At 39.5% G+C, this 27,589-nt stretch overlaps 1 protein-coding gene across 1 annotated transcript in view; it reads right to left on the bottom strand.

The window, feature by feature from the left end:
- Positions 1-7,436: 7,436 nt before the first annotated feature.
- The window catches only part of Ppp2r2a (protein phosphatase 2 regulatory subunit Balpha), a 58,030-nt gene continuing 37,877 nt past the window's right edge, over positions 7,437-27,589 (bottom strand). Inside the window, exons 4-10 of the mRNA XM_034497971.2 lie at positions 21,396-21,561; positions 16,661-16,773; positions 15,778-15,955; positions 15,153-15,317; positions 14,297-14,466; positions 12,233-12,324; positions 7,437-9,414 (exon numbers count right to left, since the gene is read on the bottom strand). Of these exons, the coding sequence (XP_034353862.1) occupies positions 9,135-9,414; positions 12,233-12,324; positions 14,297-14,466; positions 15,153-15,317; positions 15,778-15,955; positions 16,661-16,773; positions 21,396-21,561 (1,164 nt within the window). The 3' untranslated portion in view covers positions 7,437-9,134. The remainder of the gene's footprint in view (positions 9,415-12,232; positions 12,325-14,296; positions 14,467-15,152; positions 15,318-15,777; positions 15,956-16,660; positions 16,774-21,395; positions 21,562-27,589) is intronic.

The raw sequence follows: 27,589 nt of genomic DNA, 5'->3' as shown, positions 1-27,589 counted from the left end.
GCGTCTGCGCAGTCCCTCCCATCGTGACGTCAGGACCCTCCCGGGGCACGTGATGACAACACAGGTCCCCTGGACGGCGGGGTCTGAGCCAGGGAGAGGGGGCGTGACCAGGCCGAGCTGGGCGGGGCATTCGCGAGCTGCTCCGGACTTGAGGGTGCGGAAGTCGCGTTGACTCGGGGTGCCAGGAACGAATTCCTGCGAGTCAGTCGCAATAGCCGGAAGGGCTGAGCAAGGAAGTTGGCACTGGATTGAGAATGGGGAGGAGTGTGCAGCCCGGAAGCGCAGGGCCTGAATGGAGCCCCTCCCACGCCTGCAGCATCCACATAAGGACTCACCTCTGGCTTTAAAGAAGCAGAAAATCTCAGTTCCTCCCCTTAGTGAAACATCCATTTGTGCCTCCCACAGAATACTTTGTGAGGTACCTTGGAGCTAATCACCTTGTTGGAATTTCTAAAATTTTAATTGCAAAGGTAACAGGCAATCACGGTTTAAAAAAAAAAAATCAATGGCTGGGCGTAGCGTGCACATTTGTCATCTCAACCTTTGCTGAGACTGAGGCAGGAGGATCTCGAGTTCCCTGCAGCCTAGGCTAGTGAGCGAGCCCTTGCCTTCAAAAACAAATTAAAAGGGGTGGGGGTGGGGGATATAGATTTACCCAAACCCTGGTTGTTACTTATCTCTGTAAATGCCCTTTCTCCTGTACGCTGCTGACTCTGTTACTTACTGTTCCTAAAAACTCCTTCATTCTATCTTTGTCAAGTTTCCTTGACCTGATTTTTGTATAGAGAATGTTTTTCTCAATATGGCATTTGCCTTTTAACTTTGTTTCAATCTGCAGATGTTGAATTTTCATGGAATTGTGTTTTTTAAAAATATGGTCTGAGATACCCCACACACCAAGATATTAAATCTAGGACCAGGCAGTGAGATGGTTCTGCCGGTAAAGGTGCTTGCTAACTATGAAGACTTATAACTGAGTTCATTCCCCAGAACTCATGGTATATGGAAAGCTAACAGAGTTGCCTTCTGACCTCCATAAATGCACTGCGGCATGCGCCCTCCTCCTATAAATCATAAATACACGCACACACAATAATTTACGATTTATTGTAATTTTTATTCCGCGCATGTGTGTGCCGGAGCCTGAAATAAGCCAGAAATATCCGATAGCCCTAATACTGAACTTTCTGGAAGTTATAAGCCCCCTGACTTGGGTTCTGAAAATCGAACCGAGGTGCTCTACAAGAGCAAGCAGCACATGCTCTTCAGTGCTCAGCCACTACTCCTGCCCCAGTAATTATATTTTTTAAAGATTATGAATTTATTGTATCACTAATTCTCTCTTAGGGTTAGGTTTACATGTAGATTCTTCCTTAATTCTCCTGGAATTAACTTTTCATATTGTAAATTCTGTCTTTGATTATTCCCAACTTTGTAGCCAATTGACCCAATGATACATATCTACTGATCTATTCATTTGCTGGCCTTTTTGAGGCAAGGTCTCATTTTGTAAGCCATGCTGGTCTTCAACTCACTCCATACTCCAGTCTGGTCTCTAGCTCTGGACACTTTTTCCTCAGTGCCGCTATTTCAAATGTGAGCCACCATGCCGGGCTGAGAGGTAGCCTTTGTTTTTGGTTTTTTTCAAGACAGTATTTCTCTGGGTAGCCCTGGCTGTCCTGGAACTCACTCTGTAGATGAAGATGTCTTCCAGTTCAAAGATCTGCCTGCTTTTGACTCTAAAATTGCTGGGATTAAAGGTGTGCAATACCCCAACCCCAGCTGATTTCCTCTCATATTTCTTAGTATTTGTTGATTTTTTAGAAAGTACTATATCACTGTAGCTATGTGCCCAACTCCGTCTTTCTTTAAGGTGCTTCTTTTTCAAATTTTAGTTTATTTGTAGCCAGGTTTGGTATCACATGTGTATAATCCCAGCAGAAAGTAGCCTGGTCTGCAGAGCCAGTTCCAGGATAACCAGGGCTACAACATGGAGAAACCCCACTGAAAACAACAAAAACAAGATTTATTTTACTTTTAGTAGTATTCCTATGTGTGGATATGTACATTAGTGCAGGTGCTACAGAAGTCAAAGACATTGGATCCCTCTTGAACTAGAGTTATGAAAGGCTCTAAGGATACCCTGCATTTGTGCTGGGAACTCAACTCAAGTCCTGTACAAGAGTAGTATGGACTCCTAGCCACTAAGCCACCTCTCCAAACCACTTTTAGGTACTTTTTCAAAAAGCTTTAGGTATTTCTAAGTATTTTATTTTTCCCTACCCATCTCCCCAACCTTTTCAGGTGTAAAAAAAAAAAATTAATTATATTTTGACCTGAGGACATACATACTACGAATAACTGGATCACTTCCATTCTGTTGAAGCATGTCTTATCATTTTAAAAAGTGTTCTGTGTGAGAACTCAGCTGTTTGTAGAAAGAAATAAGGATAAGAAGGGGCAACAAGAAGTAGAATCTTTCTTCCTAGATACAGAAGACTGAATAAGACTCCAGCTAACCCTAACTACTCAGTTCTTTGATATTTCAGATAGCTCCATTACCTAATAAACTAGTGTACAACAATTCAATTTAGATAAGAAAGCAAAATATCATCAGGTGTGGTGGCACACACCTTTAGCCCCAGAACTCAGAAGTCAGAGGCAGCAGGTAGATCTCTGTTAAGTTTGAGGGCATCTTGGTCTACATAGTGAGTTCCAGGACGGCCAGAGCTACATAGTAAAACCCTGGCTAAAACAAAACAAAATGAAAATGTGTGCATAAGGTATGCAACCCTGGGTTTGTTCCTCACCATTGTAGAAAAATTCAAAGTAATGTTAATACACATTTCCAAAAGCTGTACATAAAGGTATATAAAGACACTTAAACAGTTGGATATATACTTTTCTGAGTGCCTCTCTCTTTGGTGTCTGTGCCTAAATCTACTGAAAAACTTTTTAAAAATTAGGAATATATATGCATGCCTGAGTTGGGGTTATGTGTGTGAGGACAGTACACATGAAGGCCAGAAGGCATCAGATGCCCTGGACCTGGAATTACAGGCAGTTGTGAACCACCCCACATGGGTGCTGAAAACAGGACCTGGATCCTCTACACAAGCAGCCAGTGTGCTTAACTCCTGAACTCTCTCTCTAGCCTCCATGCAAAATCTCTGAACAACCTCAAAATCTGCAAAGAATAAGAAAAGGGGGTAGGATAAAATAGCAAAATAATTTAAAATATTATTCACACATACTACTTTATTCCAAGGTTTATATACTATTGTAATCAAGACAATCATATTGGGTAAAGCATAGACCTGTATATTAATGGAATAGGTCAGACATAGACTCACAAGTTTATAGTCAATTGAATTTCAAGAATATTGTGAAGAAAATTGATCCTCGACCACTTTTCTCAAACTTTTATGTTTTATATAACATCTCAAAAGGGTCATAGACCTAAATGTAAAACCTGAAAGGTATCAACAATAAGTCTTTGTCACTTTGAATTAGGCAAAAACCTTAGAAGACACCCAAAAAACACAATCTGTAAGAGAAAAAAAAAAACACATGGGAATTTAGGACTGCTTTCAAGGCCTGGAGGGATGGCTCAGGAGTTAAGCACACTGGCTGCTTTTGCAAAGGACTCGGGCTTGGTTTAAAACACCCACATGACAGCTTGTTCACAGGGGACTTAATGCTGTATTCTGGCCTCTGAGGGCATGAGAAACCCGCATAGTACACAGACATACATGTAGGCAAACATCCATATGCATTTAAAAACAAAAATCCTGATTCTCTTGTGACATGACTCGGGTTAAAGGCTGGGTTGCAGACTGGATTTATGAACTCAGTTCAATCTCTGGGACTCACATAGTACAAGGAGAAAACCAACCCCCACAGGTTGTCCTTGGACCTCCATATGTCCACAGTGCCATACACACACAGAAAGAGAGGAGAGAGAGAGAGAGAGAGATAGATATCATCTTTTAGGCCTTTCCCCTCCTAGATACAGTGTTACATTTATAAAGGCATAATGCAGGTATAAAACCTCTGTGGGTTTTCTCATTTTATGTCTAAATATTTTATGCACCTGAGACTTAACATATATTGCAAAGCAGACCACCTCATCTTATTCTCTGACCTCTACAGTCATGCCTCTTCTTCTCTCAAGTATATAAACAGTAAAAAAAAATTAAAGCAAAAAGACACATTTTTCAAAAGACCCCATTAGGAATGAAAAGAAACATGCCTCATACACTCTCTGAAGCATACTCTTTTGTAAGAGTCTTATATCCAGACTAGAAGGCAAACAAACTGAGTTAAATTGTTTTGTTTCTTTCAGATTTTGTATGAATATTTTGTTGCCTGTATGTGTGTGTGTGCATAGATGGATGAATGTATACGATGTGCATGATTTGCACCCTCCCCAAGGTAAGAAGAGGCCACTAGATTCCTCTGGAATTTATCTCTGATCACAGATAGTTATGATCCACCATGTAGGTGCCAGGAGCTGCTAAACCTAGATCCTTTGGAAGAGCAACAAAGACTCCGAATGGGCTGAGCCATCATTCTGCCCCCAACCTCACCTTTTTGATAGTGTCGCATGTAGTCCAGGCTGGCCTGGAACCCTGTATTGCTGAGGATGACTTTGGACTGCAAATCCTCCTTCCTTGTTTCAAGGCTGTTGTGATTACAGGTTTGCATCACCACACCCAACCTAGGTTACCATTTACTTTCTTAAATGGATAAAAAAATGAAAACCCAGTTTTTGTTCAGCTAGTGGATATGAAAACATGGCTGATATAATCATGATCCATGGTTTTGATATTTTGGAAAATATTTTTGTCATCATGTCTCAGATCTCTATCTTGTAAGGTACTAATTCTGTCTGTAAGACTGTACATGAATAGTTTTTACACTAAGACTGGCATGCTTATTAATTTCTACTTGCAAAATAAAAACAAAAATCACAAACAGGAACTGGCCATGGAAAATGCACACAAGTGAGTCTATGTAGACAAGAAAATTCTGATTACAAATAATACTTGAAAGTCACCTACCAGCACACAATTGGAAGACAGAGAAGCAAGAAAATCAGGAGTTCAAGACAAACCACAACATGGGAATCTGCTCAAAATGTCAGAGGGAGAAAAGGAAGACATTAAGCTTATATAGGATGAATCCAGTTCCTATAGAACAAGCCTAAGAACATATGAGTGAACACCCTTTCTGCTTAAGTACTTTTTAACTGAATCGAATTTACACACATCGCTGTTAACTCTACACAAATGTGCATGAAGTTTCTGGTCTTGTAACAAGGTGTATCAGATCTGCCTTTGCAAGGGAAAAATGGTGAGTTCTTTCCCAGAGAGGCTGGTGCATTCCAAACAGTTGGCTTTATGGTGTCTATCTCTGGTCTCTCACTGCAGGGTCTCATTGAACAGGGGATTAACTTGGATATAAGCACACTTTTAAATTATCATTTACTTGACCTGGTTTGAGTTTTAATGGCACGCCTGTCTATATAGTCCAAAAACACTATACAGAGGCTGGTTAAGATTTAACTACTGCCCCCTAGCGGGAAATTTCTCAACCAACCTGTTGCTGGTCCTATTTCTAAATGTTTATGCCCGGTTAACTTGCTGCTTGGGGAACTCTGTAGAATTCAAAGTTTTGTGATTGTCTGATGAGCAAAGTGTTATAAAGGGCCATTTTATATTAACTTCAAATCTGTAAAGTCTCTAATTCAAACATAGGGTAAGTGCTTCCCAAATGACCCAGTATGTTAAGTATTTGAGAACACCTTCAGGTTCTACAGATCCACTACACGTAAGAATGCTGTGTAAGAAACTGTCACACAGCTTCAACTCTCCATCCTTTAACAGATCATTAAGGGTTCTCAAATAATTTAGAGAATTGGTAAGATTCTTCATTATTTAGATACACTTAAATTGGGGATGGGAGGGGGACAGAGTCTCCATTGGTGGCTCTGGAACCTACTTTGTAGTGTGACTTGGCCTTGAACTCAAGGGATTAAGCTTGCCTTTATCTCGAATGTGGTAAGACATGGTAGAGGAGGTTTAGCCTGTCTCTCATGTGGTGGGACTGAAGTTGTGCCCACCACAGCACACCTTAAATACATTTTTTTCTTAATGTTTAGTTTGTGTGAAAGAGTGGACATGCAGGTGTGGGGGGCAGAGGAAAATTACTGAGATTCACTTCTGTCACTTTAAGTTCTGTCAGCTGATCTCAGATCAGGTTTGGTTTCAAGTGCCTTTACCCACTGAGCCATCTTGATACTGGCCCAGTCAGCAATTTTGGGTGGGGTTAGAGACAATACAAATTATTTCTATTTGAAATCACGTGGGATAGGAAAGATGGATATTCCTAAACAATTGAATGGTTGAAGTTTCACCATTTTGCCAGCACCGCTTAGCTCTACATGCACACAAATTTTCTGTAATAAGTTACATGTGACTGCATTTCTCTAGGGTTGGTGGGATGGTTAGGGTATCAGTGCAAGCAGTGAGCAAGCCTGATGACCTGCAGTTTGATCTGTAGAAAACGAAGTAATTCTTGCAAGGTGTCCTCTGACCTCCATGTGTATGCTGTGCCAAATGCACTAAGGCACCACACATACATTTAATAACAATAAAAAAAAAAAAACACAACAAAGTATCATGTGTAAGATTTGGGGGTTTAAATAACTTAAAAGGGAAAAAAGTTCAGAAATACTTTTTTAAATTGAGAGGAATGGATATACAACCTGATACCAAGAAGTTATTATCATAAGTTAATACATAGAAGTGTATTATTATAGGTTTATATATTACCAATTTTTACTGCCCAGCCACCAAGTGAAGACTGACATTTAACAGAATGAGAACTCTCCCATTCTAGCACTTCAAAAACATTATAAGAGGGTAAAATATGTGTACAGATCATAAGAGATTAGAAAAATACAATCAAGTCGACAAGACTACATTTATTCTGTAAGTTTTATTAACAAAAAGTTGACTATATAAAATGAGTGGCTGGGCATCGTTTGCTACACCAAAGGTACTAGAAAAACAATGACACAGCTTATGATAGCATTCCTAATAGGCATCTTAAGTTTGACAGTTACGTTTCTTTCGACTATACAACACTAACCCTTACAGCAATGGGTGAGAATCATAAAAACTATGATTTAAAAAAAAAAAAAAAAAAAGACTTCTATTTGAGCTTAGTGGCTCAAAGCCAAACCATAGGAATGCCACCATCCCAAAGGATATGAAAAGTTAGCCCATCGAAAATTAGTATCCTTCTGGATGCACAACTATCCACGTGCAAGCCAAAGAAATAAAGACTAAAAATGTACCCACAACCCCCAAATAAATTAGTAAAAGTGCCATTAAGAATCATCAGACATATTGTTTAAATACAAATTCAAATTTAACTCCAAAAGATACAGTAACTTTATTACATAAAATTTCTCCCGTGTGCTAAAAATGTTAATGTACAAGACATAATATTTGTGTAAGTGTTAAGAGGGAATTGTGGTGGAGTTGTTTAGTAACTTTTCATTACTGAAGAACAATAAGCAGTGGGAATATAAGCACAGAGTCCTCTAAATTCAACATTGTTATATTATTGTTCAATCAAAATATACTACCATTCTTATATAAATGCCTGCTCATTCATCTTTTAAAAATAAAGTCCATTTCTCTCTCCATAAAGCTTCCTGCAGGACTGACCAAGGTCCATCCCACGCTAACTGGGACATTCTCCATCTTTGGCTAGGGCCTCAGCACTGGGACACTGAGTCACACATGTGGTGCTTATGCAGCTGTTGCAGTCCATGCAGCACTGTACCTTTAAAAGCTTGTCCCGAATATACCTTTGGAAAACCAAAAGACGTATCTATGGCAAAGTACAATTCATTGATTCCACAGCATGAGTACAAAACAGCTCTTTAGTGCAGCATCGAGTTTCATCTACCGAGTTACTTCCAGATGAAATTCCAGTCTACTGTGCCTGAACATCGAGAGAAGTCAACTTGTCTACTTGGTATTTCCTAAGGCAAATGGAGCACTGCAAGGAGACTTCAGTGAAGCTCCACAACTGTGGCTCTCATTGACAGCAACTTTGTTAACAGAGAAATCAAGCACAGACACGCGAAAACAAAAAAAAAAACAAAAAACAAAAAACCCCAGAATCTTCTAGCATTTCTAGACTGTGAACCCTTAACAATTATATATATTCAACACATGGATGCACAGAACCATGATCCTCTCTGAGGCTCCATGGAAAAGAACACTTGTTAAAAATAGTTCACAAAAATACCAAGGAAACAATAGAAACCCATTTCATTTCATTGCGCCCAAGGATATATGACACAAAATATTGGTTTAAAGAGGTAGATGAAAAAGAAAAAGAAAACCAGATTCTCCATTCTTTGTCACTTTTATTCAGTAGTAGTTTTTTTTTTCCTTATTTTCAGTGCCAGACATGGCAAGGAGTGATTACAGCCAACTGTTATTAAAACATTTGTTCGCAACATATTCCCCCATTATCACTGACCCCAAACTGACTCATTTTGTGTGCTTTCGTTCTTCTTTTTCTGAATACGCCACCACCAAGACAAGGTGGAAAGGGCAAGGGTAAGAGATGGAGGGGAAGAGTCCAGGAGGCCAGAGAGGAGGAATGCTACAAGCCACAGTAAGAATGAGCTGTATTTAATTTAAAAAAGAGGGGAGGGGTGTACCCCACAAATGATACAGTAATGAGGATACACAAATTCCATAGCATGACTGAAGGCGTTCACTGTGTTTGACGTCATCACAATGGAAGGCATAAAAAGTGGAGTACATCAATGCTGACACAGTCCAGTCCAGTCCACCAGGCAAGATGGTGCAAGAAGTCATTAAATTAAAAGTGCCCTTCCCTTCCCTAAATGGTTAGCAGACATGGAAAACAGCCTGGAATGCATCCACACAGCTTTCTCCATGTGGCTATCAAATGTGTTGTTGAATGGCACACTGTCAAACACTGGAAAGGGGCGCCACAATGGACCGCTCTCTTATAGGTACGAATGCTAGATTCAACTATCTCACTAAGCAGGAAGTGGCTCCTCTGCAGAGAATGCCAGCCTAATTCACTTTGTCTTGAAATATATACAGATTGTTTGTAGTTGCTACAGCAATGATGTTCTCCTTGGGATGCCAGGCTGTATGAAGGATTTTCTTGTTGAAGTCTAAGCTGTCAACACTTATTTCATCTTTCTTTCGCTTGCCGCTTGCACAGACTTTGCGTGGCTTCAAAACCGTGCGAGGCTTATTGTTTTCTCGTGATGCTTCTAGGGTTATATCCCGCTTTGTGTTCCTGTCGAACATTCTGAAGAAATTATTGTAGGATCCAGTCATGACAACACTGTAAAGGTAGAACACCCAGTCAAATATGTTAACAAGAGACTGTGTTTACTGTAACAAGTCAGTGGCCATCCTGGCCCAGAACTCTATAGGAGGCGACTTCTCTAAGCTTATTTGAGTTAGGACACAGGCTGTTGATATTAAACCACAAACATTCAAACCCTCCTTTCAAAACACAAATCTAAAACACTGAACAAAGTTGATAGCACCCAAGCACATTTTTCTTCTTCATGTGAGTTACCCCTACTGAGCTAATTTTTCCAAATGCAGGCCACACAACGAACAAAACTAGGGGGTTTCTAGAAGCAGCCACCTATGGAGCTCATTGTACCCAATAACATTCCAACTTCCTCCAAAACGGGGGGGTGGGGGGGGTGGGGGTGGGGATGGGGGGAGGTGGTTTCTGTTTCTAAGGAAGCAAAGTTTCATGATACAAATTATGGCCTAGCTTACTTGTCAGATAATTTTTTTTTGTTTTCATTTTTGAGAAATTATGCAACCGAGACTGGCCTAAAAATCATAACCCTCCTGCCTCAACACTCCTTGTGCAAGAACTATAAGCATGTGTTTACTATGCCAAGTTCAGATATTTTATGAATGTTTACAATAGACCTGGTCAAAAACCAAAACATATCTTCATTAATAGGAAATTATTGTACCTGTAACACAAACCGATTTTTGGAATCCTCATGAAACCAACAATGGTCCCAAAACTCAGTATGTAGATGATATTGGACTCTTAGTCCCTTTGTCTTCCTCTTTCTGGTTATATCCCAGGAGACCTATTTTCTGAAATTACCTTAACCGAACACTTTTTCAACTTTCACTAAATATCTTAAAAAGCGAATCTTGACATCTGAAACCTTTTCCATTCGGAATGCTAGTCCCTCAAAGAACAACAGATAATCTAACTTAAATTCAAGTTAGTACATGTCCCTGGCAACAATGAAACTGTTTCTTTAAAAATAATTCATATTCTAGGACTACATCGAGAAACCCTTGCTGAGGAGGTAAGAGAGAATCACAGAAATTAATCTGGTATACCTATCCCTCCCAGTATCCAGTTTTGTAAGATTTGTATATAACATGTATTTAACGAAGAATTGCAATGCTCACACTGAGAAAGTATAGAATGACTGTCTCATTGTCTAACAAAAAATGCTGAGGCTATAAAAAACAAGAAAAGACTGAAGGACTCTTCTAGAATAAAAAGAATATGACCATCATGTCACTGTAAGGTAAGAGCAGGTTTCTCTCTGCCATAAAGGGACTGAGACCACCTGGTGGGCCAGTGAGCTCTGTAGACAACACTGAGGTTGTAGCTGTGGCAGATGCGGTCTGTCCTTTATGAAGCAGTGTGGGAACCTCGAGGGTTTGGTGGTTAAGAGCACTTGCTGCTTTTACAGAGGTCTAGGTTTCTGTTCTCAGCAACCCACCGTGGCTCACAATCACCTTTTACTCCAGTTACAGGAGATCTGCACCTCTCTTCTGGCCTCCATGGGCACCAGGCAGAAACATGCTAGATACACGCATGCATTCATACACATTAAATTAAAATAAACACCGGAAGAAATAGTTTGAAATTTAATAAGTAATTTGGAAAGAATCATTCCAAATTTTTTTTTTCAATTCTATGTACGTACATATCTATCTACCTACCTACCTACCTATTGACTGTGGTGTGATGTGGAGGTCAGAGGGCAACCTTTAAGAGTTGGTTTTCTTTCCCTTGTGAGTTCCAGGAATCCACCTCAGGTTGTTAGCCCTGGCAGTCTTTTGCTCTATCACATCCTGCCTGCCCTCAGAAAGTGTTCTTAATGTTGAGAATAACTTCCTTCATAATGGAAGGAAACTGAGAACTACTAACCATATAACACACCACACTTACACACCAGTATGTTCTCTTCATATCTGTCCTTCCTAGCCTCATGTTTAGCACAAGTTCTTAGTAGGCCTGTATAGTGTAGTCTGGCCAGCCTATTATTGGGCCTCATGTAAAACTCGGGTAATTAAACTTGGAAAGGAAAGGGGAAAGGAAAGGAAAAGGAAAAGGAAAGGAAAAAAGGAAAAAGAAAGGGGGAGGGGAGGGGAGGGAAGACATGCATCCCAAGTTCCAGGGCTCTCTGGATCTTCTAACACCAAGGAATCTGAATCATTTCAAGCTTTTAAACTCAACTACTACCAAGTAAAACACCTCTAATTGCTTTAGATACAGACTAAAGTAACTTCAAAATTATGCTTTAATGGAACACAGTAAGCGGAAGTGCTTGCAATAACATACAAATTGTTACTTCTGTGAAATGAATGGAGTGAACACTGATCAAGCATCTGCTGCCTCAACAGCTCTCAACAGTAGAACAGCAACCATGTGAAAATCCGCTGTTTAACTAACTGATGGCACAGCAGAGTTGTGACTTTATTTTTAAATGTTCCTTGAGTCGTTGTCTGTGTTACTCAGGCTAGCCTGAGACTCCTGAGTTCAAACGATCCTCCTGCCTCAGCTGCCCAAGCAGGTGGGACTATAGGTATACATTATACCTGGCTAGCAATGTTATTGTTTGGCTTACAAAAGGGGTAAAAGTTTTTAAAATAATAATTTAATTACATATGCCTTCTTGCTATAGATCTCCTTTGCTTTACATTTACTTTGAAAATCAATGTTTAGTTTTCGTAATTATGGCTCTATTCATTAGAAGAGTTATTCATAGCTACCTGGAAAAAAAGTGAATAGGCTCTTAACTTTAAGGTGTCAAAAAAGCTGAGGCTATATTTTTACCTAGTATGACAAGAGAGATAAAATAGCCAGTTTCTTTCCTTACCTGTCAGACCCATTCCAACAACATTCAAACTTGTCAAATATGCAGTCATTTTCATACAGTGAGCAAAGTTTACTTCTGAGGTATTCATGTACCTGCAGAGAAAATAGTACATACTGAGTTTACATCATTCTCTTCTCAAATTAGGAACATAACTAAAAATCCCTATACTTAAAAAGAGTGTTTATACAGAATTACACATCCCTCTGTACTTTTCTTAATCTTGACAAACCCTTAGGCAGGCACACTGTCCTGTGACACAACTAAGAAGAAACTACCTTTCTGGGCATTGCAGTGTGCCCTGATAAGCATAAATAAAACACCCTACTATTACTCACAGAAGAATGTAAAACCCTACTAATTAACCCCAAGGCTCACAGGTCTGGGGGTGGTGTGGCCTTTTGGAAGAGGTATTAGACTAGGAATGGCTTTGAGATTTTAAAAGCCCAAGCCAGAACTAGTCTCTATCATCTGCTTGTAAATGCTACTGCACCAGCACCATGCCTGCCTCTGCACCCCCCCCCCCCGCCCCCCAGACTAAAAAACATTGCAGCAGAATTCCATTTCTACTTCTCAGCACTCAGCCCACTGCTGCTAGTAAGAATGTTGCAATTTAACTTTGGCCTATTATTTCCTATTACATAAACAGTGCAGCAAGGCTTTGGCTTAGTGATGAACTGATTTCTCTTGGCTTTCATGTACCCACATCATTCAATAAAGATTCAGTAGTGGAGAATGAAACAGGTGGCTAGTGGGAGTGCTTGCCATGAAGTCTGATGACCTGAGTCCCAAGATACATAGTAGAGAGAGCAGAATCCTCTGACTGACTCCCACATGTGTGCGCATAGCATACTCACGTACATACACAAATATATACAACCAAACATGTGAGTGCTGCTTCATATTATTTATTCAATATAAAAAGGCAATGAAGATGTATCTGTTTTTGAATTATAGTTCTACATTTACTAGTATTTCACAAAGAGCAATTTTGGAAAGTAAACCGGACAAACATAAAAGTAAAGCTGCTATTTAAAAGGCAGTCAAGAAGCATGGCACATTTCTACACTGATGGCACTTCCCACTGTTTGCTGAGACAATTATCAACCATTCTCTTTTTGCTGAATGAGACCCTTAAAAGGAAGAAATGACAGCTACTAGTAGGTAACTTGTATTTTATTTATGTTGCCCAGGTTGGTCTCAAACGTAGGGGCTCTAACAAACCTCCTGCTTCATGTTCTTGTGTTCTGGTATTACGTGTGCACTTCACACTCTCAACTAAGCCCATTATAAATGTCCACTTTATATAAGCAGGGAGTGAATCTAGCCATGTTTATATGACATTAAGTAAAAAAAAAAAAAAAAAAAATTTTTTTTTTTTTAAAATTTTTTTGAGACAGGGTTTCTCTGTGTAGCCCTGGCTGGCCTCTGCCTCCCAAGAGGTTATAGGCTGGCACAACCATCACCTTCTAGTGTAACTGCACTGCTTTCCACACTCTGCTCCATAGGCCCGGCTAGACTGGCCTGTGCTGCTGCACTGTGCAATTCAGTTTCCCCTGCCTGTGACTTCACAGATACTGATTAAGGACAGAAGCTAGCTGACAGAGGGAGAAACCTGAACATACATTCTGCACTGGAGAGAACTTTCTAAAGCCATATGTTGAGATTTCAGGTCCTTTTAAACTGAAGACAGCCAAAAGGGAGTCATGACTTGGCTGTCAGATTTAAGCTCTGGCTCACTATTACCCACATTGTCTGGAGTGTGTCCTCTGCTAAGAGTGTCCCCAGCCCTGCTTTCATGAGACAAGTGACACATGTGAATGTCCCCACACTTCTCACTTCCATGAACAAAGGAGCACACTAAGTTGCCAGTACTGAACCACATGAGTAACAAAATTAAGTTTACATGCAACCCTGAACAGATAATATACTTTACACAGGCAATGGTAACACATTCATGACTCTTCTGAGAAAAGCGAATGATGAACTATATACTAAAAACCCTGTAAGGAGCACCTCCATATACTTCCCACTGGCATACATTCTAAAAACACAAACTGCAAATACCTGGTATGTCTCCACGGGCCTGTTTTCCATATTTAAGTCCCAAATTTTGACTGACAAATAGTCTCTAGTCATCATATAGCGACCACTATGGCTGAATTTTACATCAGAAATAGAGGAGATGATTTCAGAAAAAAATGACCTGTTGCTGGGATCTTCAGGTTCTTCAAACACTGAAAACAGAGAGGAAAAAGTCTCATATTTGGACTTGGATAAATCATTTTCTAAAGTAACCATTCAAGTGAGATAAAAAATAACAGGCTAATCCAAAAAAATTAAAACATTTTGCCAGCTTTGAGAGCATCACAAAGACTCTTGAGAAAAAATGAATGATTACTACAAAGTGCAAAACCCTGCTAATAAAGGTAGGGGTCTGATTCTGCACAGGAGGACTCCCATGAGACTTTACTTGAGTACACACCCCACCTCACTGCCCTTATTTCGTCACTCTGGAAGCCACTACCCACCCCATCCATCCAATTTCTAGGATTTTGTCAACCAGCACATATTCGGGTTTTTCAATGCAACCAAAACAAAACAAAAGTAATTTTACAATCCCCTCTTTTTGCTTTTAAAATACTTCATCACTGCTGAACCAGCTCCCCAGCTTCACTCATTTTAAAGCCCATGTTTCTCAACATTTTATAAAGATGAGAAAATTATTTCTTAGGGAGAAAATGAGGAATAAGAAGGGAGGAAAAGAAGGAAGCTCTAACTGCATATCATGTTAACGAGTTCAACCACACCTATGCCTCCAACACACACTCCCACCCTATGGGCTTCCAGTGGAATAAACACAAAGGCTCACATCAAGTCTGAGTAAATGACCATTTTAAAGAAAGGGCAGAAATAGACTTACATTTAGAATGCCTGTCACAGAGCGCAGATGCCCTCATGTCACATAACCGAATAGTTCCTTTACTGCTGCTGTACACAAACGTGTTACAGCTGTTGGGATGAAATTCTGCAGCTGTGATCACCTCTGTGAGCTCTTCCATATTGGCAGGCTTGATATCCACAATATCTAGATGGCATTTCATTAAGGAATCTACACTTGGAAAAGGGCAAATAACTAAGACCAAGTCTTTCTTCTCAATAACTACTCCTTTTTATGAGCAAACCCCCAGAAGTGTTACAATGTGTTTTGTAACTTTTTATTTTTGACTGAGAGTTCTTCCCATCCATAAACTGCTGGTCTGAAGCTCCTGACCACACACCCCCCCCCGGCCCCCAAGTCTCAGCCCACAGGGTGAGGGATTGTGAGACAACACTGTCACACATGGGCAGGAACAAATCTTTAAATCAGTTCCATAGTCCAACTTTCCCAGTTTTAATTATTAAAAAAAAAAAAAAAGGGGGGGGGGCGGGAAGATACCACACAGATGGAAAGACGCTATAAATCAAGGACTAGGAGAGAAGATATTAGGGACAGACATAATTTGATTTCTTTACCAAACACCAAATTAAACAAATCAAGTGGATACTAAAACTCCTGTCTGTAATTTCCAGATGCCAGAGATTAATTCGCAAATCATCTGCTGATAAGTAGGTTTCATAATCACTATTGATAGAAATTGAGTTGATGTGGTAGGTATGGGCATTGGCAAATATTCTCCGTGGACTGGCTTCTACCATTAGATCCATGGGCCTAAATACCGGTACCTGTCAATAAAATAGAAAAATCCGTATTTTACAAAAGTAAAATCCTTTTCAACAGTACTCAGGATTCACAAGACCATTATTCTACTTTTGAGAAAAACAGGACACAGAAGAATATGAGTTTTTGGTTTTTTTTAAATCTACTAATGTTGGTACAACAGTACAAGCACTGAAATGGGAAAAAGAAAAATAAACAATTAACAACCTACCTTCTTTTCCAGGAAGAAACAGTACTAGTTTACAAGTCGTAGCTCCAGTATAAACTAGCAAATTTTATGGTTTGAATTAATGAGACTAAAATAAAAAGCCCAGTTTCTTATTATTAGCACCTTTAGCACAAACTGTAAGATTCTGCCATTTCTACTCTCTCAGCTCCAAAGCTCACTATGTAATGAATGAGGTTCCAACCCTGAAAGTCAAAACCAGTGAACAGCATAGTAGAAAATGTGTGTCCTAGATCTGCCTCCGTTAGTAGGAAGACCTCTGTAGAGTTGTTAAAGAACTGTTCATGAGCTTGGGATCAGGATATACAAATATTGACAAAAAATCCAATCTGAGGCTTCCCCCGACCCCTTCTTTGAAGGCAGGGTCTTTTTACATCTCTGTCTGTCCTGGAAAACACACTATGAAGACTAGGCTGGCCTGAAACTTAGAGATACACCTGCCTCTGCCCACTGCTCTGAGACTGAGAGTCCTATTATTACTTACCCGTAGTGTAGTGACTGTAGTAGGATCTCTATATCTTCCATCTTCCTCTTTCAAGTTATAGCCTTCTGGTCTTTTGTCTCTTTCACTGATTTTCCATAATTTTATTGTTTTATCTGGGGGAAAGAATTAAGAAAGCCTTCAAAAACAGCATGGAAAAAAAAATAATTCTGATAGAAAAGTCATTTTAAGTATGCCATCAAATACTTCACCTAAAGAAACTTTTATACCACCAAGCTCCCCCCCCCCCCCCCCCCCCGACCTCCCAACTCTTTTTGAGACAAAGTTTCAATGAGTAGCCTTAGCTGGTCTAAACTTTCTACATAGACCACAGGCTTCAAACTCAAAGAAAATCTCCCTATCTCTGTCTGTCTCCCAAGTGCTTAGATTAAACTAACTCACTAACTAACTAACTAACTCTCTCTCTCTCTCTCTCTCTCTCTCTCTCTCTCTCTCTCTCTCTCTCTCTCTCTGTGTGTGTGTGTGTGTGTGTGTGTGTGTGTGTGTGTGTGTTTGTGTGTGTGATTCCACTCTGTAAACCAGACTTTTCTAGAACTTGTATGTACCTCAGGTGCTTGAATTAAAAGAGTGGGCCCTGACTCCCAGCACAAGCTATTCTTAACAATAACAAAAAGAAGCCATACGCTATTTTATAAAGTGTAAGTAAGGTCTCTAACTCTCAAAAATACTTAGAACTGTTTCAAGGGTATAAACAAGTATCTATGTTCACAAACTTGCCCGGTATTTAATATTAAGGTAGAAAATAAGCAATGGACTCAGCACTGTCTATTACTGAGCTCAATCACGTGGCAAGGCCTAGCTCTTCAGACCTTATCCCAGCATATCTTATGGAAGACCAGTCTCCTTGATAGCACAGCTTGATTATTTTGAATCTGCCTTTTCTCCTCTTGGATCAGGGACTCCCTAAATACAAAACAGGGGCCTGAAAACAGTGACTAAAAGCAAACCCTCAACTCCTTCAAGACAACATCACTCTAATTCAAGGCAATAGTACATATATACACACACATATCACCTTGGAATTATGTTCAGACTTTAGTTTCAAATATAGATGTATTCTCATATACATTTTACCCAGTCTCTAATGTCAATATCTTATGCAACAATGGCAATGCTTGTCAAAACTATGTGTAACACTAGTGAAACTAAGGTGTTCCTGAGATTTGAATATGTTTCCCACTAACACCCTTTTTCTGTCCCACGATCCAAACACCACAGCATTTTGCCATCAAGCCTCCTTAGTCTTTAAATCTGCCTCTCAGGCTTGAATACTTTGTCTTTATCTGGGCAGCTGTGAGCAGTAGGGCTGTAGCCCTTCAATGAATGTCCTTCATTGGGTTTTTAGAAGAACAGAATGGTGAGGTAACCTCCAAGCTCATCATACAAGGCTATGGATTCTGTCAGCATAATTGGTAGTTGGTAGCTAGTGTTGCCAGGCTTCTCCACTGCACACTTTGCACACCTACTCACTTGATTCTTTGGAAATAAAATCTGTCCTTGTATTGTTTACATAATTATTTATGATAAACTCATGTATGATTTTATGTAGTTTTACTTCTAATGATAGTTTTATACAAAACTAAGACATTTTGAATAATCTTACATAAGCAAAATTAAATACCATAGTTTTAAAATAGCCTGGAAGCCATTTCAAAAGTGGTACAAGACAATTGCTACAGGAAGACACCAGTGCAGCCATTTCTACTGCCTACTTACAACACTTGATATAAGATGAAATGTAAACAAAAACTTCTGGCTTCAGTAACTTACAGTCTATCCCAAAGCTCTCATCTAGATCTTGTTTGTGATTCTCCTGCAACAAAGTTCTGTTTCCTATGTACTACTAGGCTTACAGACAGATGACTGAATAATAGATGCACAAACATAAGCCATATACATACTTTTTCTTAACTTCAAAAGACATAAACATCACTTAAAAATTCACTTCTGAAGATGAAGATGACAAATCTGCCCCTCCCCCTCCACTATCTTCAGCCTATTGAAATTCATCAACTTTATAAATGGTCAAGATAGGGAACTGTAACATACTGAACTTTCAGATAGGATGAAATTAAGTTTGGTTTCTTATATTTACAGAGAAAAACAAAAACAACAAAAAAGCCCTCTAAAGCCAAACAAAACAACAACAACAACAACAACAAACCCCAACCCTACCTCTAAAACTGTTAGGCAGCCCCAATTAGATGTTTTCTTTTTATAAGAATTGGCTTGGTCTTGATGTTTCTTCACAGCAACAGAACAGTGACTAGGACAAGGCTCTTAAATAACTTGTAACACTATTCAGTATTTCCAAATGTAGAGACCCAGTGTGTTTTGAGAGCCTGCCCACTGTGTACAGATACAGAACACAGAGCTCCTGGCCCAGCCACAAGACTCCTAGTAGCCTCACCCCCAAATAGCCTCTAAGTGCTTAGTGCCTCAAGTAAGGTTCATCAGAGTCCGGCATGGCGACACACTCCTAGGACCTCAATCCCAAAACCAAATTTAGTGACACTTTCGCTAGAAGAGCAAAACAGTGTCTATGGAAGCTGCATTTGCACATACACAAATGATGACAATTAATTGTCTGCAATGAGAAGAAGGGAAGCAGGGGTTGAGCATGCACTGGGCTGTATCATTCACTACTGTTTCTAGTTGAACTCTTGAAAGCCTGTACTTGAACTTTCTCCTTTAGAAAAAGTAAAAATAGGAAATGAACTGCCACCAAGTAGGCCTTGTGGCAAAAGCTTGTCATTCCAACCTGGGAAAGCTAAGGCAGAAAGATCCCAAATTCAAATTCAAATTTGCTTGGGTCAGGAAATAGTTCAAGACTAGCACAGGAAACTATGAATCTATGTGGGCAGGGGCCGGGGGAGAGAGAGGAAGGAGGGAGAAAAGAGAAACAGGGAAGGAGGAAAGGAGGGAAGAAAGGAGAATGAATAGAAGGGAGGAAGAAGGGAGGGAGGAAGGGAAGGAGGGAAAGTAGGTAGGTAGCTGGGTATAATGTTGCATGTCTTTAATCTCGATACTCAGGAAACAGAGGGAAGCAGAGCTTTGAAAGTTCCAGGTAAGCCTGGGCTACTTGGTGAGTCCCTGGCTCAAAAAAGAGGAGGCGGTGGAGGGGTTAGAGGAGAAGACCCACCTCTGGAGACAGAGGTCAGCAGTAGAGTACTTTTCTTTTCTTTTCTTTTTTTTTTTTTTGGAGACAGGGTTTCTCTGTATAGCCCTGGCTGTCCTGGAACTTACTCTGTAGACCAGGCTGGCCTCGAACTCAGAAATCCACCTGCCTCTGCCTCCTCCTAAATGCTGGGATTAAAGGTGTGCGCCACCACTGCCCAGCAGAGTACTTTTCTAGCTTGCAGTGTATAAGGCCCTTGACTGTGAATACAAGCATTCCAAGCCACAAACTCTACAATGTACAACACACTTTCCAGGGACATTTGTTTCTAAAAGTTAAAAAAAAAAAAATTGTATTATCATGTATTAGTTGATACAAAAAATGTCTAAGTGCTACTTGAAGTACCTCAGCTTACCACATAAATCAAAATGGAAGCAAGACTAGAAGCTATCATCTGGTGCTTCTACCAAGGATGCAACGACATGTTCCAGCCTGGTTGTGTTACTTTCTTTTGGGAAGAGATGGGATACACTGGGCATGCTCATATTTGGGAGGCAGAAGTAGGATACTAAGACTTCAAAGCTAGCCTGAGCTACAATTCAAGACTGTCTCATTGCCTCCCTTGCCTCATAAACACAAAGAAAATATCACTTATGTAAAAAGAAGACAGCAGAGAGTAAAGAAACTTAATTGAGAAATGGGTCGCTAAGGAGGCACGATCAGGAGTGGCACATTTTATGCACTGGATTTCCATAAATTCAATACAGTAAACCACAGGGTACAAAAGTGCAGAAAGGGGACTCTAAATATCCCACTGCGTTACCCTAAGTAGTCATGAGTCTACACACTCTGCAAATAGAAAGATGTAAGTGCTAAGGTTTGCTTCTATTAATAGTTAGATGAGAAAATGTGAGATTTCTGCTAATATCTATTAGCCTAAAAGTTTTAATAGACCATTACACCCAGATCTCTAAGTATCTATCACTCCCATCTCTTCAATCTCAAGGTCCTGACTGGTGATAAGCCAAGTCACATTTTATACATACATTAATACACATATTCACATTCAACTCTTAATTTGTCATGCAGAATTTCAAAAATTGGCCAACCAACGTCTCACACAGCTCTAACCCTCTCTAACACCTTCCCTTACAAGTACAGCTAATGAGAAGAACCTTCCTCCACCCATGTGGCTTACAGAGAAGAAAGGGAGAGATAAGCCAGCAAAAGTCAAGGAAGAAGGGTACTCTCCTAGAAATCATCCTGGCGCAGAAATCATCTTCTGTAGAGTTTGGAAAAGAAATAAACAATTTTTGAGCACTGGCTCTACCTGCCAAGTTACCATGTTAATACACATTCACAACAGTGCTGTAACAGACACTGCTGCCTGTGTCTGCTGGTAAGGAATATTCAACTCAGTATTCAGGACCATCCAATAAAACCAGCCTAGATAAAAATTAGTACCTATAAGTCTGAAATTTGCAAGTTAACAATAAAAGAAGGAAAAGTAGTAGACTTTACATTCTGTACAGGGAAGGGCCTGTATCCTCTACAGGACATGTGGCCATATGATGCTGAAAACTAAAGATGCACACTTACCGTTGGTGGACAATAAAAACTGGGCAGCATTTTTCTGGGGTAACCACCTAATTTTGTTGATCTTCTCTTCTATTTCTAAGCTTTTCAAGTAGTCAAATTCTGGCTCATGGCTCTGGAAGGTGCTGTAAACATTGTATTCTCCTCTGCTATGAGACTGGATTTTGTTCTACAACAGAAAAAATATTTGGACTATGTTGAGAAATATATCAAACCATAATCAACTCCAACAGACTCTGACAATTGTAGATACCCCAACTAGGCAACTCTATCATATATGCCATTGTACTGTTTACTGTATTTAAAGGCCTTCCTTAAAGGAGAAAGAAAGCTTTATAAAGAGTAAGAAGGAAACACTTAAGTGAGCTTCATTTAAAAGGGAAACAGCAGACCAAAAACAGACTGATTTGATTAACTTGTATATTAAATAGCATGGTCATACTGTTAAAGAAGAAAACTGAACACCCACAGTAATAAATACCATTTAAAATATGAAATTAGGAAGACACTGCTCAGAAACAGCTGGCTGAAACACAATTTTGTCTGTTCTATTATCTAATGTGATGTTTGGTCTTCTTGTCCTTTCTGTAGCCTCCTTTCTATATTTCAGTACTGAAAAGCCCTTAAGAAAGATGCTCTCATAAACCCAAACAACCTGTGTCACCCCTGCTACGGATAACTTTGCTGCTGCCAATTAAGTATATAACAGAACCCTGGCAATGCCTGCTTGAACCTCTGCTTCATGACTTATTCTCCTGAGCTCTTTCTGATCACAGGAACTTTACACACTGATGCTTTTGGTTCACTTAGTGCCAGTCTGCTGAGATATACTTGTTCAATTGAAGGGACTTGATATAAACACTACTTGTGAAGTACTTCAGTTAACACAGTTGACCTAGCAAAAGTAAAAATTATAATTACACAATTTCATCTTGTGACCTAACACAATTAGAAACACTTTCATAAAAAAAAATTTTAAAAACTTACTAGAATCTTTGAAAAAGTAGATTAAATGAAAATACAACTATATAGATAAGCAATCACTTTAATGAAAACCAAGTTAAGTGAAATGTTTATAGCTAACAAAATATCCATCTTCCCATTGACATCAGAAGAAACCTGTTAAATTATCTTGGAAACACATGCTTTTGGTTTGTTTCTTCTAACAGTGCGGTCAGGACTGTTGAGTCATTCATCAATTATTAGTGAATGGGCTGGTCAAAACTGTGAAGTCTTGAAAATGTACCAAGAACAGATCCAACCTTGGGGTGTGTTGGTTGCCACACTCATATGCCAAATTCTGTAATGTATTTGTTTTTTCTGTATACTTAAATATCACATGCTGTCAATCTTACACCTAAATTTACCCAAACAGCCTCATATGAAATAATAAATAAAAGTACAATTGCGTTATTAATGTGAATACTGTTTTAGTTTTTCTAATATAGTTAAACAATGGCATATAGTACATGGGAACAGAATCCCATATGTCAAAAGTATACACTTCAAGTACCCAGTGTACAGAATAAGAAGCTACACACTGAATTATTTCATGAAAACCATAAACTTCATAGACAAAATTTTCAGAAAGAGTCAAATACCATTGTAAAGATTCCTCAAGAATCTGACACTGACACAAGGTTCACACCTAATTTCAATCCATTACAAAAACCGAAAACGAACAGGCAAAAAGAAGTCTGGCAGCTATAAACACAAGAAACACCCTTTCCCCTCAAGGAAAAATATTTTCATGAGAAAATTGTTATCTTAAGGTTTTAAAGTTTTTGTTATTTTAAGGCCACAAGTCACTATACTACAGAAGAGAAACTCACTCCCAAGACAAAGTAATAGAATAATAGATGGCCTAGCACAAAAAAGACCTCGGACTGCAGAGGTGAGCTTGCAGCCAGCCCTGGGCTTTTCCTCCACAGAAGAACCTATGCAACCATGGCTGCTCTGCTCTCTAATGGACCACGGCAGTGAAAAGTATGAAGAAAAAGATGTGTGTCTTACCTCCAACACCCATCAACATCAGAAGGTGACTTTCTGGGATTTACTTAAAACAAAAAAATGAAGTAAAATAGCTCTCCTCCACCACAGAGAATTCTGATGCATTCTAACAGGTTCTGTGCTTGAGTTTTCTTGCTTGGCCTTTTAACATCCCTACTTTCTTAGTTTTTGATCACCACAAAAATCTATTTTCTTCACCATGTGTTCTATGTGGGAAATTCTGCCTAACAAATTTACAAGTGGCTTATCCTCAACACCTGTATTAGTGTATGGAATACAGCAAGCCTTCAATTTCTGCCCGAGGAACAGCACTTGGAACAGAAAGGACTTAGCAGAATGCATAGCTAGCAACACAGAAACAGCTTCCAAAGAGAAGCCCTAAGACATACTTCTATTCACCCAAAACAGTACAAAACCCAAACCACACATTTCCAGTAAAGCTGAGTATGTAAGGCAACGCTACACTGCACAGGGACAAGGAGACACAAAAAAAACCACACATGTGACGAGGCAAGCTTGGATTCTGACCTATTGTGCAGATCCACCGGAAGACCGGGGCCTATCTCAAAAACACATTATAGATATAAAGCACACTATAATTCTAGGTCAATAGTGTCAAAAGCTGTTTTCTACCTGCCACAGGTTAACCACTGGGCACAAACTGAACACCTAAAATACTAGAACCAAAGGGAAATTCATTCACTCAACTCATTCATTCACTCCATAGTTTTGCTTTATAAACCAGGATTGCCTCAAACCTTTGATTCTCCCACACCAGCCTGTCCCGTGCTGGAATACAGGTGTGCACCAGAATGAATGGGGTTAACAGCTCACTTCTTTGTTCATTCACTCACTTTTCAGCTATTAGAATGGGTCTATTGGTTATTTTCATGAACTGCACTACTGAAAAGCCCAAGTCCAATTCATTTTTACACCTTACATATGTCAGTACTTCTAAGATTGTATCCCATTAGAATGGCGGGTGTAGTAGAATCCCAGGTGGAGGCCTGGGAAACCTAGCTGTCTTATGTTATTTGTTCTTTATTTCACCACTGTGACTATCGTGGGCTTATCTCTTCTTTAATAAATTTAACTGTGAATAGCCACATGGCCAGTTAGTAAGAGATAGATGATAATCAAGATACAGGAGGCATACCAGACACAGACAACCAGAAAGGAACCACCCCATCAAAACATAATTTAAACAGCAAATACACAAAACAAAGAAAGTAATCTCAAAACAACAAGAATGAAAACTAACTCACATATGGAGGCAAGTCCATTTACTGCAAAACTGAAACTTGCAAAGCCAGGTCTCAACTCAGAAAAATTATGAATGCCAACCACGACTACTACATCTAGCAAAGCAATCTCTTATAATGGTAGAACAAAAAATTTTCCATGATTAAAATGGACTAAATAAGCCAGGCAGTGGTGGCACACACCTTTCATCCCAAGACTCCAGAAGCGGAGGCAGGGGCAGGCGGATTGAGGCCAGCCTGGTCTACAACTGTCTCAAAACAAAAACAATAAAAGACTAAATAAAAAGCAATGTATGACCAGGAAGTCAGCTTTACAGAAAATATCTAAGGAAGAGAAAAGCAAACTCATCTACAAGGTCACAGGAAGAAATCACACTAGAGTAATAGTTTAAACGAGACAAAGAAAACAAAACATCGAACACTACAAAAAGCAACAAAACAGAAGAAGCCAATACATATTTTTAATAACTACTCTAAATATCAATGATCAATTCTCCATTCAAAAGTCACTGATTACAACTAAATCAAAAAAACAGGTGCCATCAATTTGTTGACCCCCAAGAAATGTAACTCACAACCAAAGATTAATTTAGGGTGAAAGAACAGAAAAAAAGTGTTCTGATCACTTAAGAAGGGGGCGGGGGGTAAAGGCCACTTCACACTAAGGGGACAACCCATCAAGTGGACAATGAGAGAGATCTACCTGCTACACCTGCCTCCTGGGTGCTGGGATTAAAGGTGGGCACTACGACGCCCAGCATGGCGTCGTAGTGCCCAGCATGCAAGTCTTAAACACAGGAAGACAAATAATTCATTGCATTTTATTTGATCATAGTGGAGACACAAAGTTAACAGTGACAACGGTTAAGCATACACAACTTCATGGAGATTAAACAGCACCAAAGGATGAGTAAAAAAAGAACTAAAGAAGAAAAGAAAACCATTTCTGGGGTCAGGCAAAAATGAAAACATTAAGGTATCCAAAGCCTTGTTTTAGGAGAAACGTTTTTAACTCCTGTATTAACAAGTTAGAGAACTCTCTCAATGATCCATGCACCTTAGAACTCTGGAAAACAACAATTCAGCAAGTGGAAAGATGGCAAAGATCAGAGAATAAACTAATGAAACAGAAACAAAACAACAATACAATCAGCCAAAGAGCTGGGTCTATGAAAAGAAAAACAAGACAGGCAAACATTTGGCCAAGCTAACTAAAAGAGAAGATCCAAATTAATAAAATTAGAAATGAAAACAAATGCATTACAGTGTATACCAATAAAATTCAGAAAACTTTTAAGTCTTACCTTAAAAAGGAAATGTATGAATTTCTAGACAACTCATCTACCAAATCAAGATGAGAAACAATTTGAACACATCTATCATAGGGCAGTGATATTTAAGCAGTAACTAAAAATCTCAACTATCTGGGTGCAGTTGCACATGCCTTTAATCCTAGCACTCAAGATAGAAAAAAGTGGATCCCTGAGTTCCAGGCTAGCCTGGTCTACAGAGTGAGTTCCAGGAGAGTTGGGGCTAGACAGAGAGAAATCATGTCTCAAAACAAACATCTCTCAACTGGGGACTGAAAGACAGCTCAGCAGCAAGTTGCCTCTAAGCCTGACAATCAAAGTTCAACTTCCTAAATCACCAGGATGAAAGGAAAAGAACCTACTCCACAGTGCAGCACATGTCCTGTGTACAAATATATACACCCAAAAACACACTTGATAGTTTGAGTAAAAATGGCGCCCATAGGCCAATGTTGGAGTGGGTGTGACTTTGTTGGAAGAAGTGTGCATCAGTCTCTTCTGGCTGCCTGCCCTTCCAGATACAGAACTCTCAGCACCATCTGTGTGCATGCTGACATGCTTCTCACCATGAAGATAATGAACTAAACCCCTGCAACTGTAAACCAGCCCCAATTAAATTATTTTCCTTTACACTAGCTGCCATGGTCACGTGGCACATCCCTTTCAGTAGGTAAAGATGGCCAGGATACATAGTGATACCCTTTCTTGTTAAGATGATTAAAAAAAAAAAAAAGTCTCCCAACCAAAATAAGTGCAGAGCTACATGGATTCACTGGAGAGTGTTACTAGACCTTCAAAGAACACCAATGCCAGGTGGTGGTGGCGCACGCCTTTAATCCCAGCACTTGGGAGGCAGAGGCAGGCGGATTTCTGAGTTCCAGGCCAGGCTGGTCTACAGAGTGAGTTCCAGGACAGCCAGGGCTACACAGAGAAACCCTGTCTCGAAAACCCAAAGAACACCAATGCTTTTCCAAAAGCATTCCATAAAATAGAAAAGGAAGACATATTACCAAAGTCTTTTTATTAGCATTACCTTAACACCAACACCAGAGATATAAGAACAATATATCCCAGACCAACTACCTTGATGAACAATCCTAAAAAAGAACAACAACAACAACAACAACAAAAAAAAAAAAAAAAAAAAAAAAAAAAAAACCCAAACCTAAAACTCTTGCCACCTGAATCCAAGAATACAAACAGATCAAGTTGGCTTCATTCCAGAGATGCAGAGAGGGATGGTTCGACATATAAATCAATAAATGTTATGAATTACACAAATGGACTAAAGGACAGAAATCACATGGCCATCAAAATAGATGCAGAAAGGGCTTTTGACAAATTTCAATATCCTTTCATGTTAAAGTCCTGAAGATAATTGGACTAGAAACAATGTACTTTAACAAAATAAAGAATATATAAGACAAACTTATTACAAACATTAAAAGGGGAAAACCTCAAAGTATTTACAATAAAACCAGGAGTAAGACAAGAGTGTTTCCTCTCTTCACCCCTATTCAATACAGTGATGTAATTCTTAGCCAGGGTAGTAAGAGAACCAGGGGCTCAAGTGGGTCAGAACACTGGCTACTCTTCTAAAAGACCCACGGTCAAT

The sequence above is a fragment of the Arvicanthis niloticus genome, chromosome 3 (assembly GCF_011762505.2).
Source record: "Arvicanthis niloticus isolate mArvNil1 chromosome 3, mArvNil1.pat.X, whole genome shotgun sequence".
NCBI lineage: Eukaryota > Metazoa > Chordata > Mammalia > Rodentia > Muridae > Arvicanthis > Arvicanthis niloticus.
Note: the sequence above shows the minus strand (reverse complement) of the source record. Positions and strands in the feature narration are given on the sequence as shown.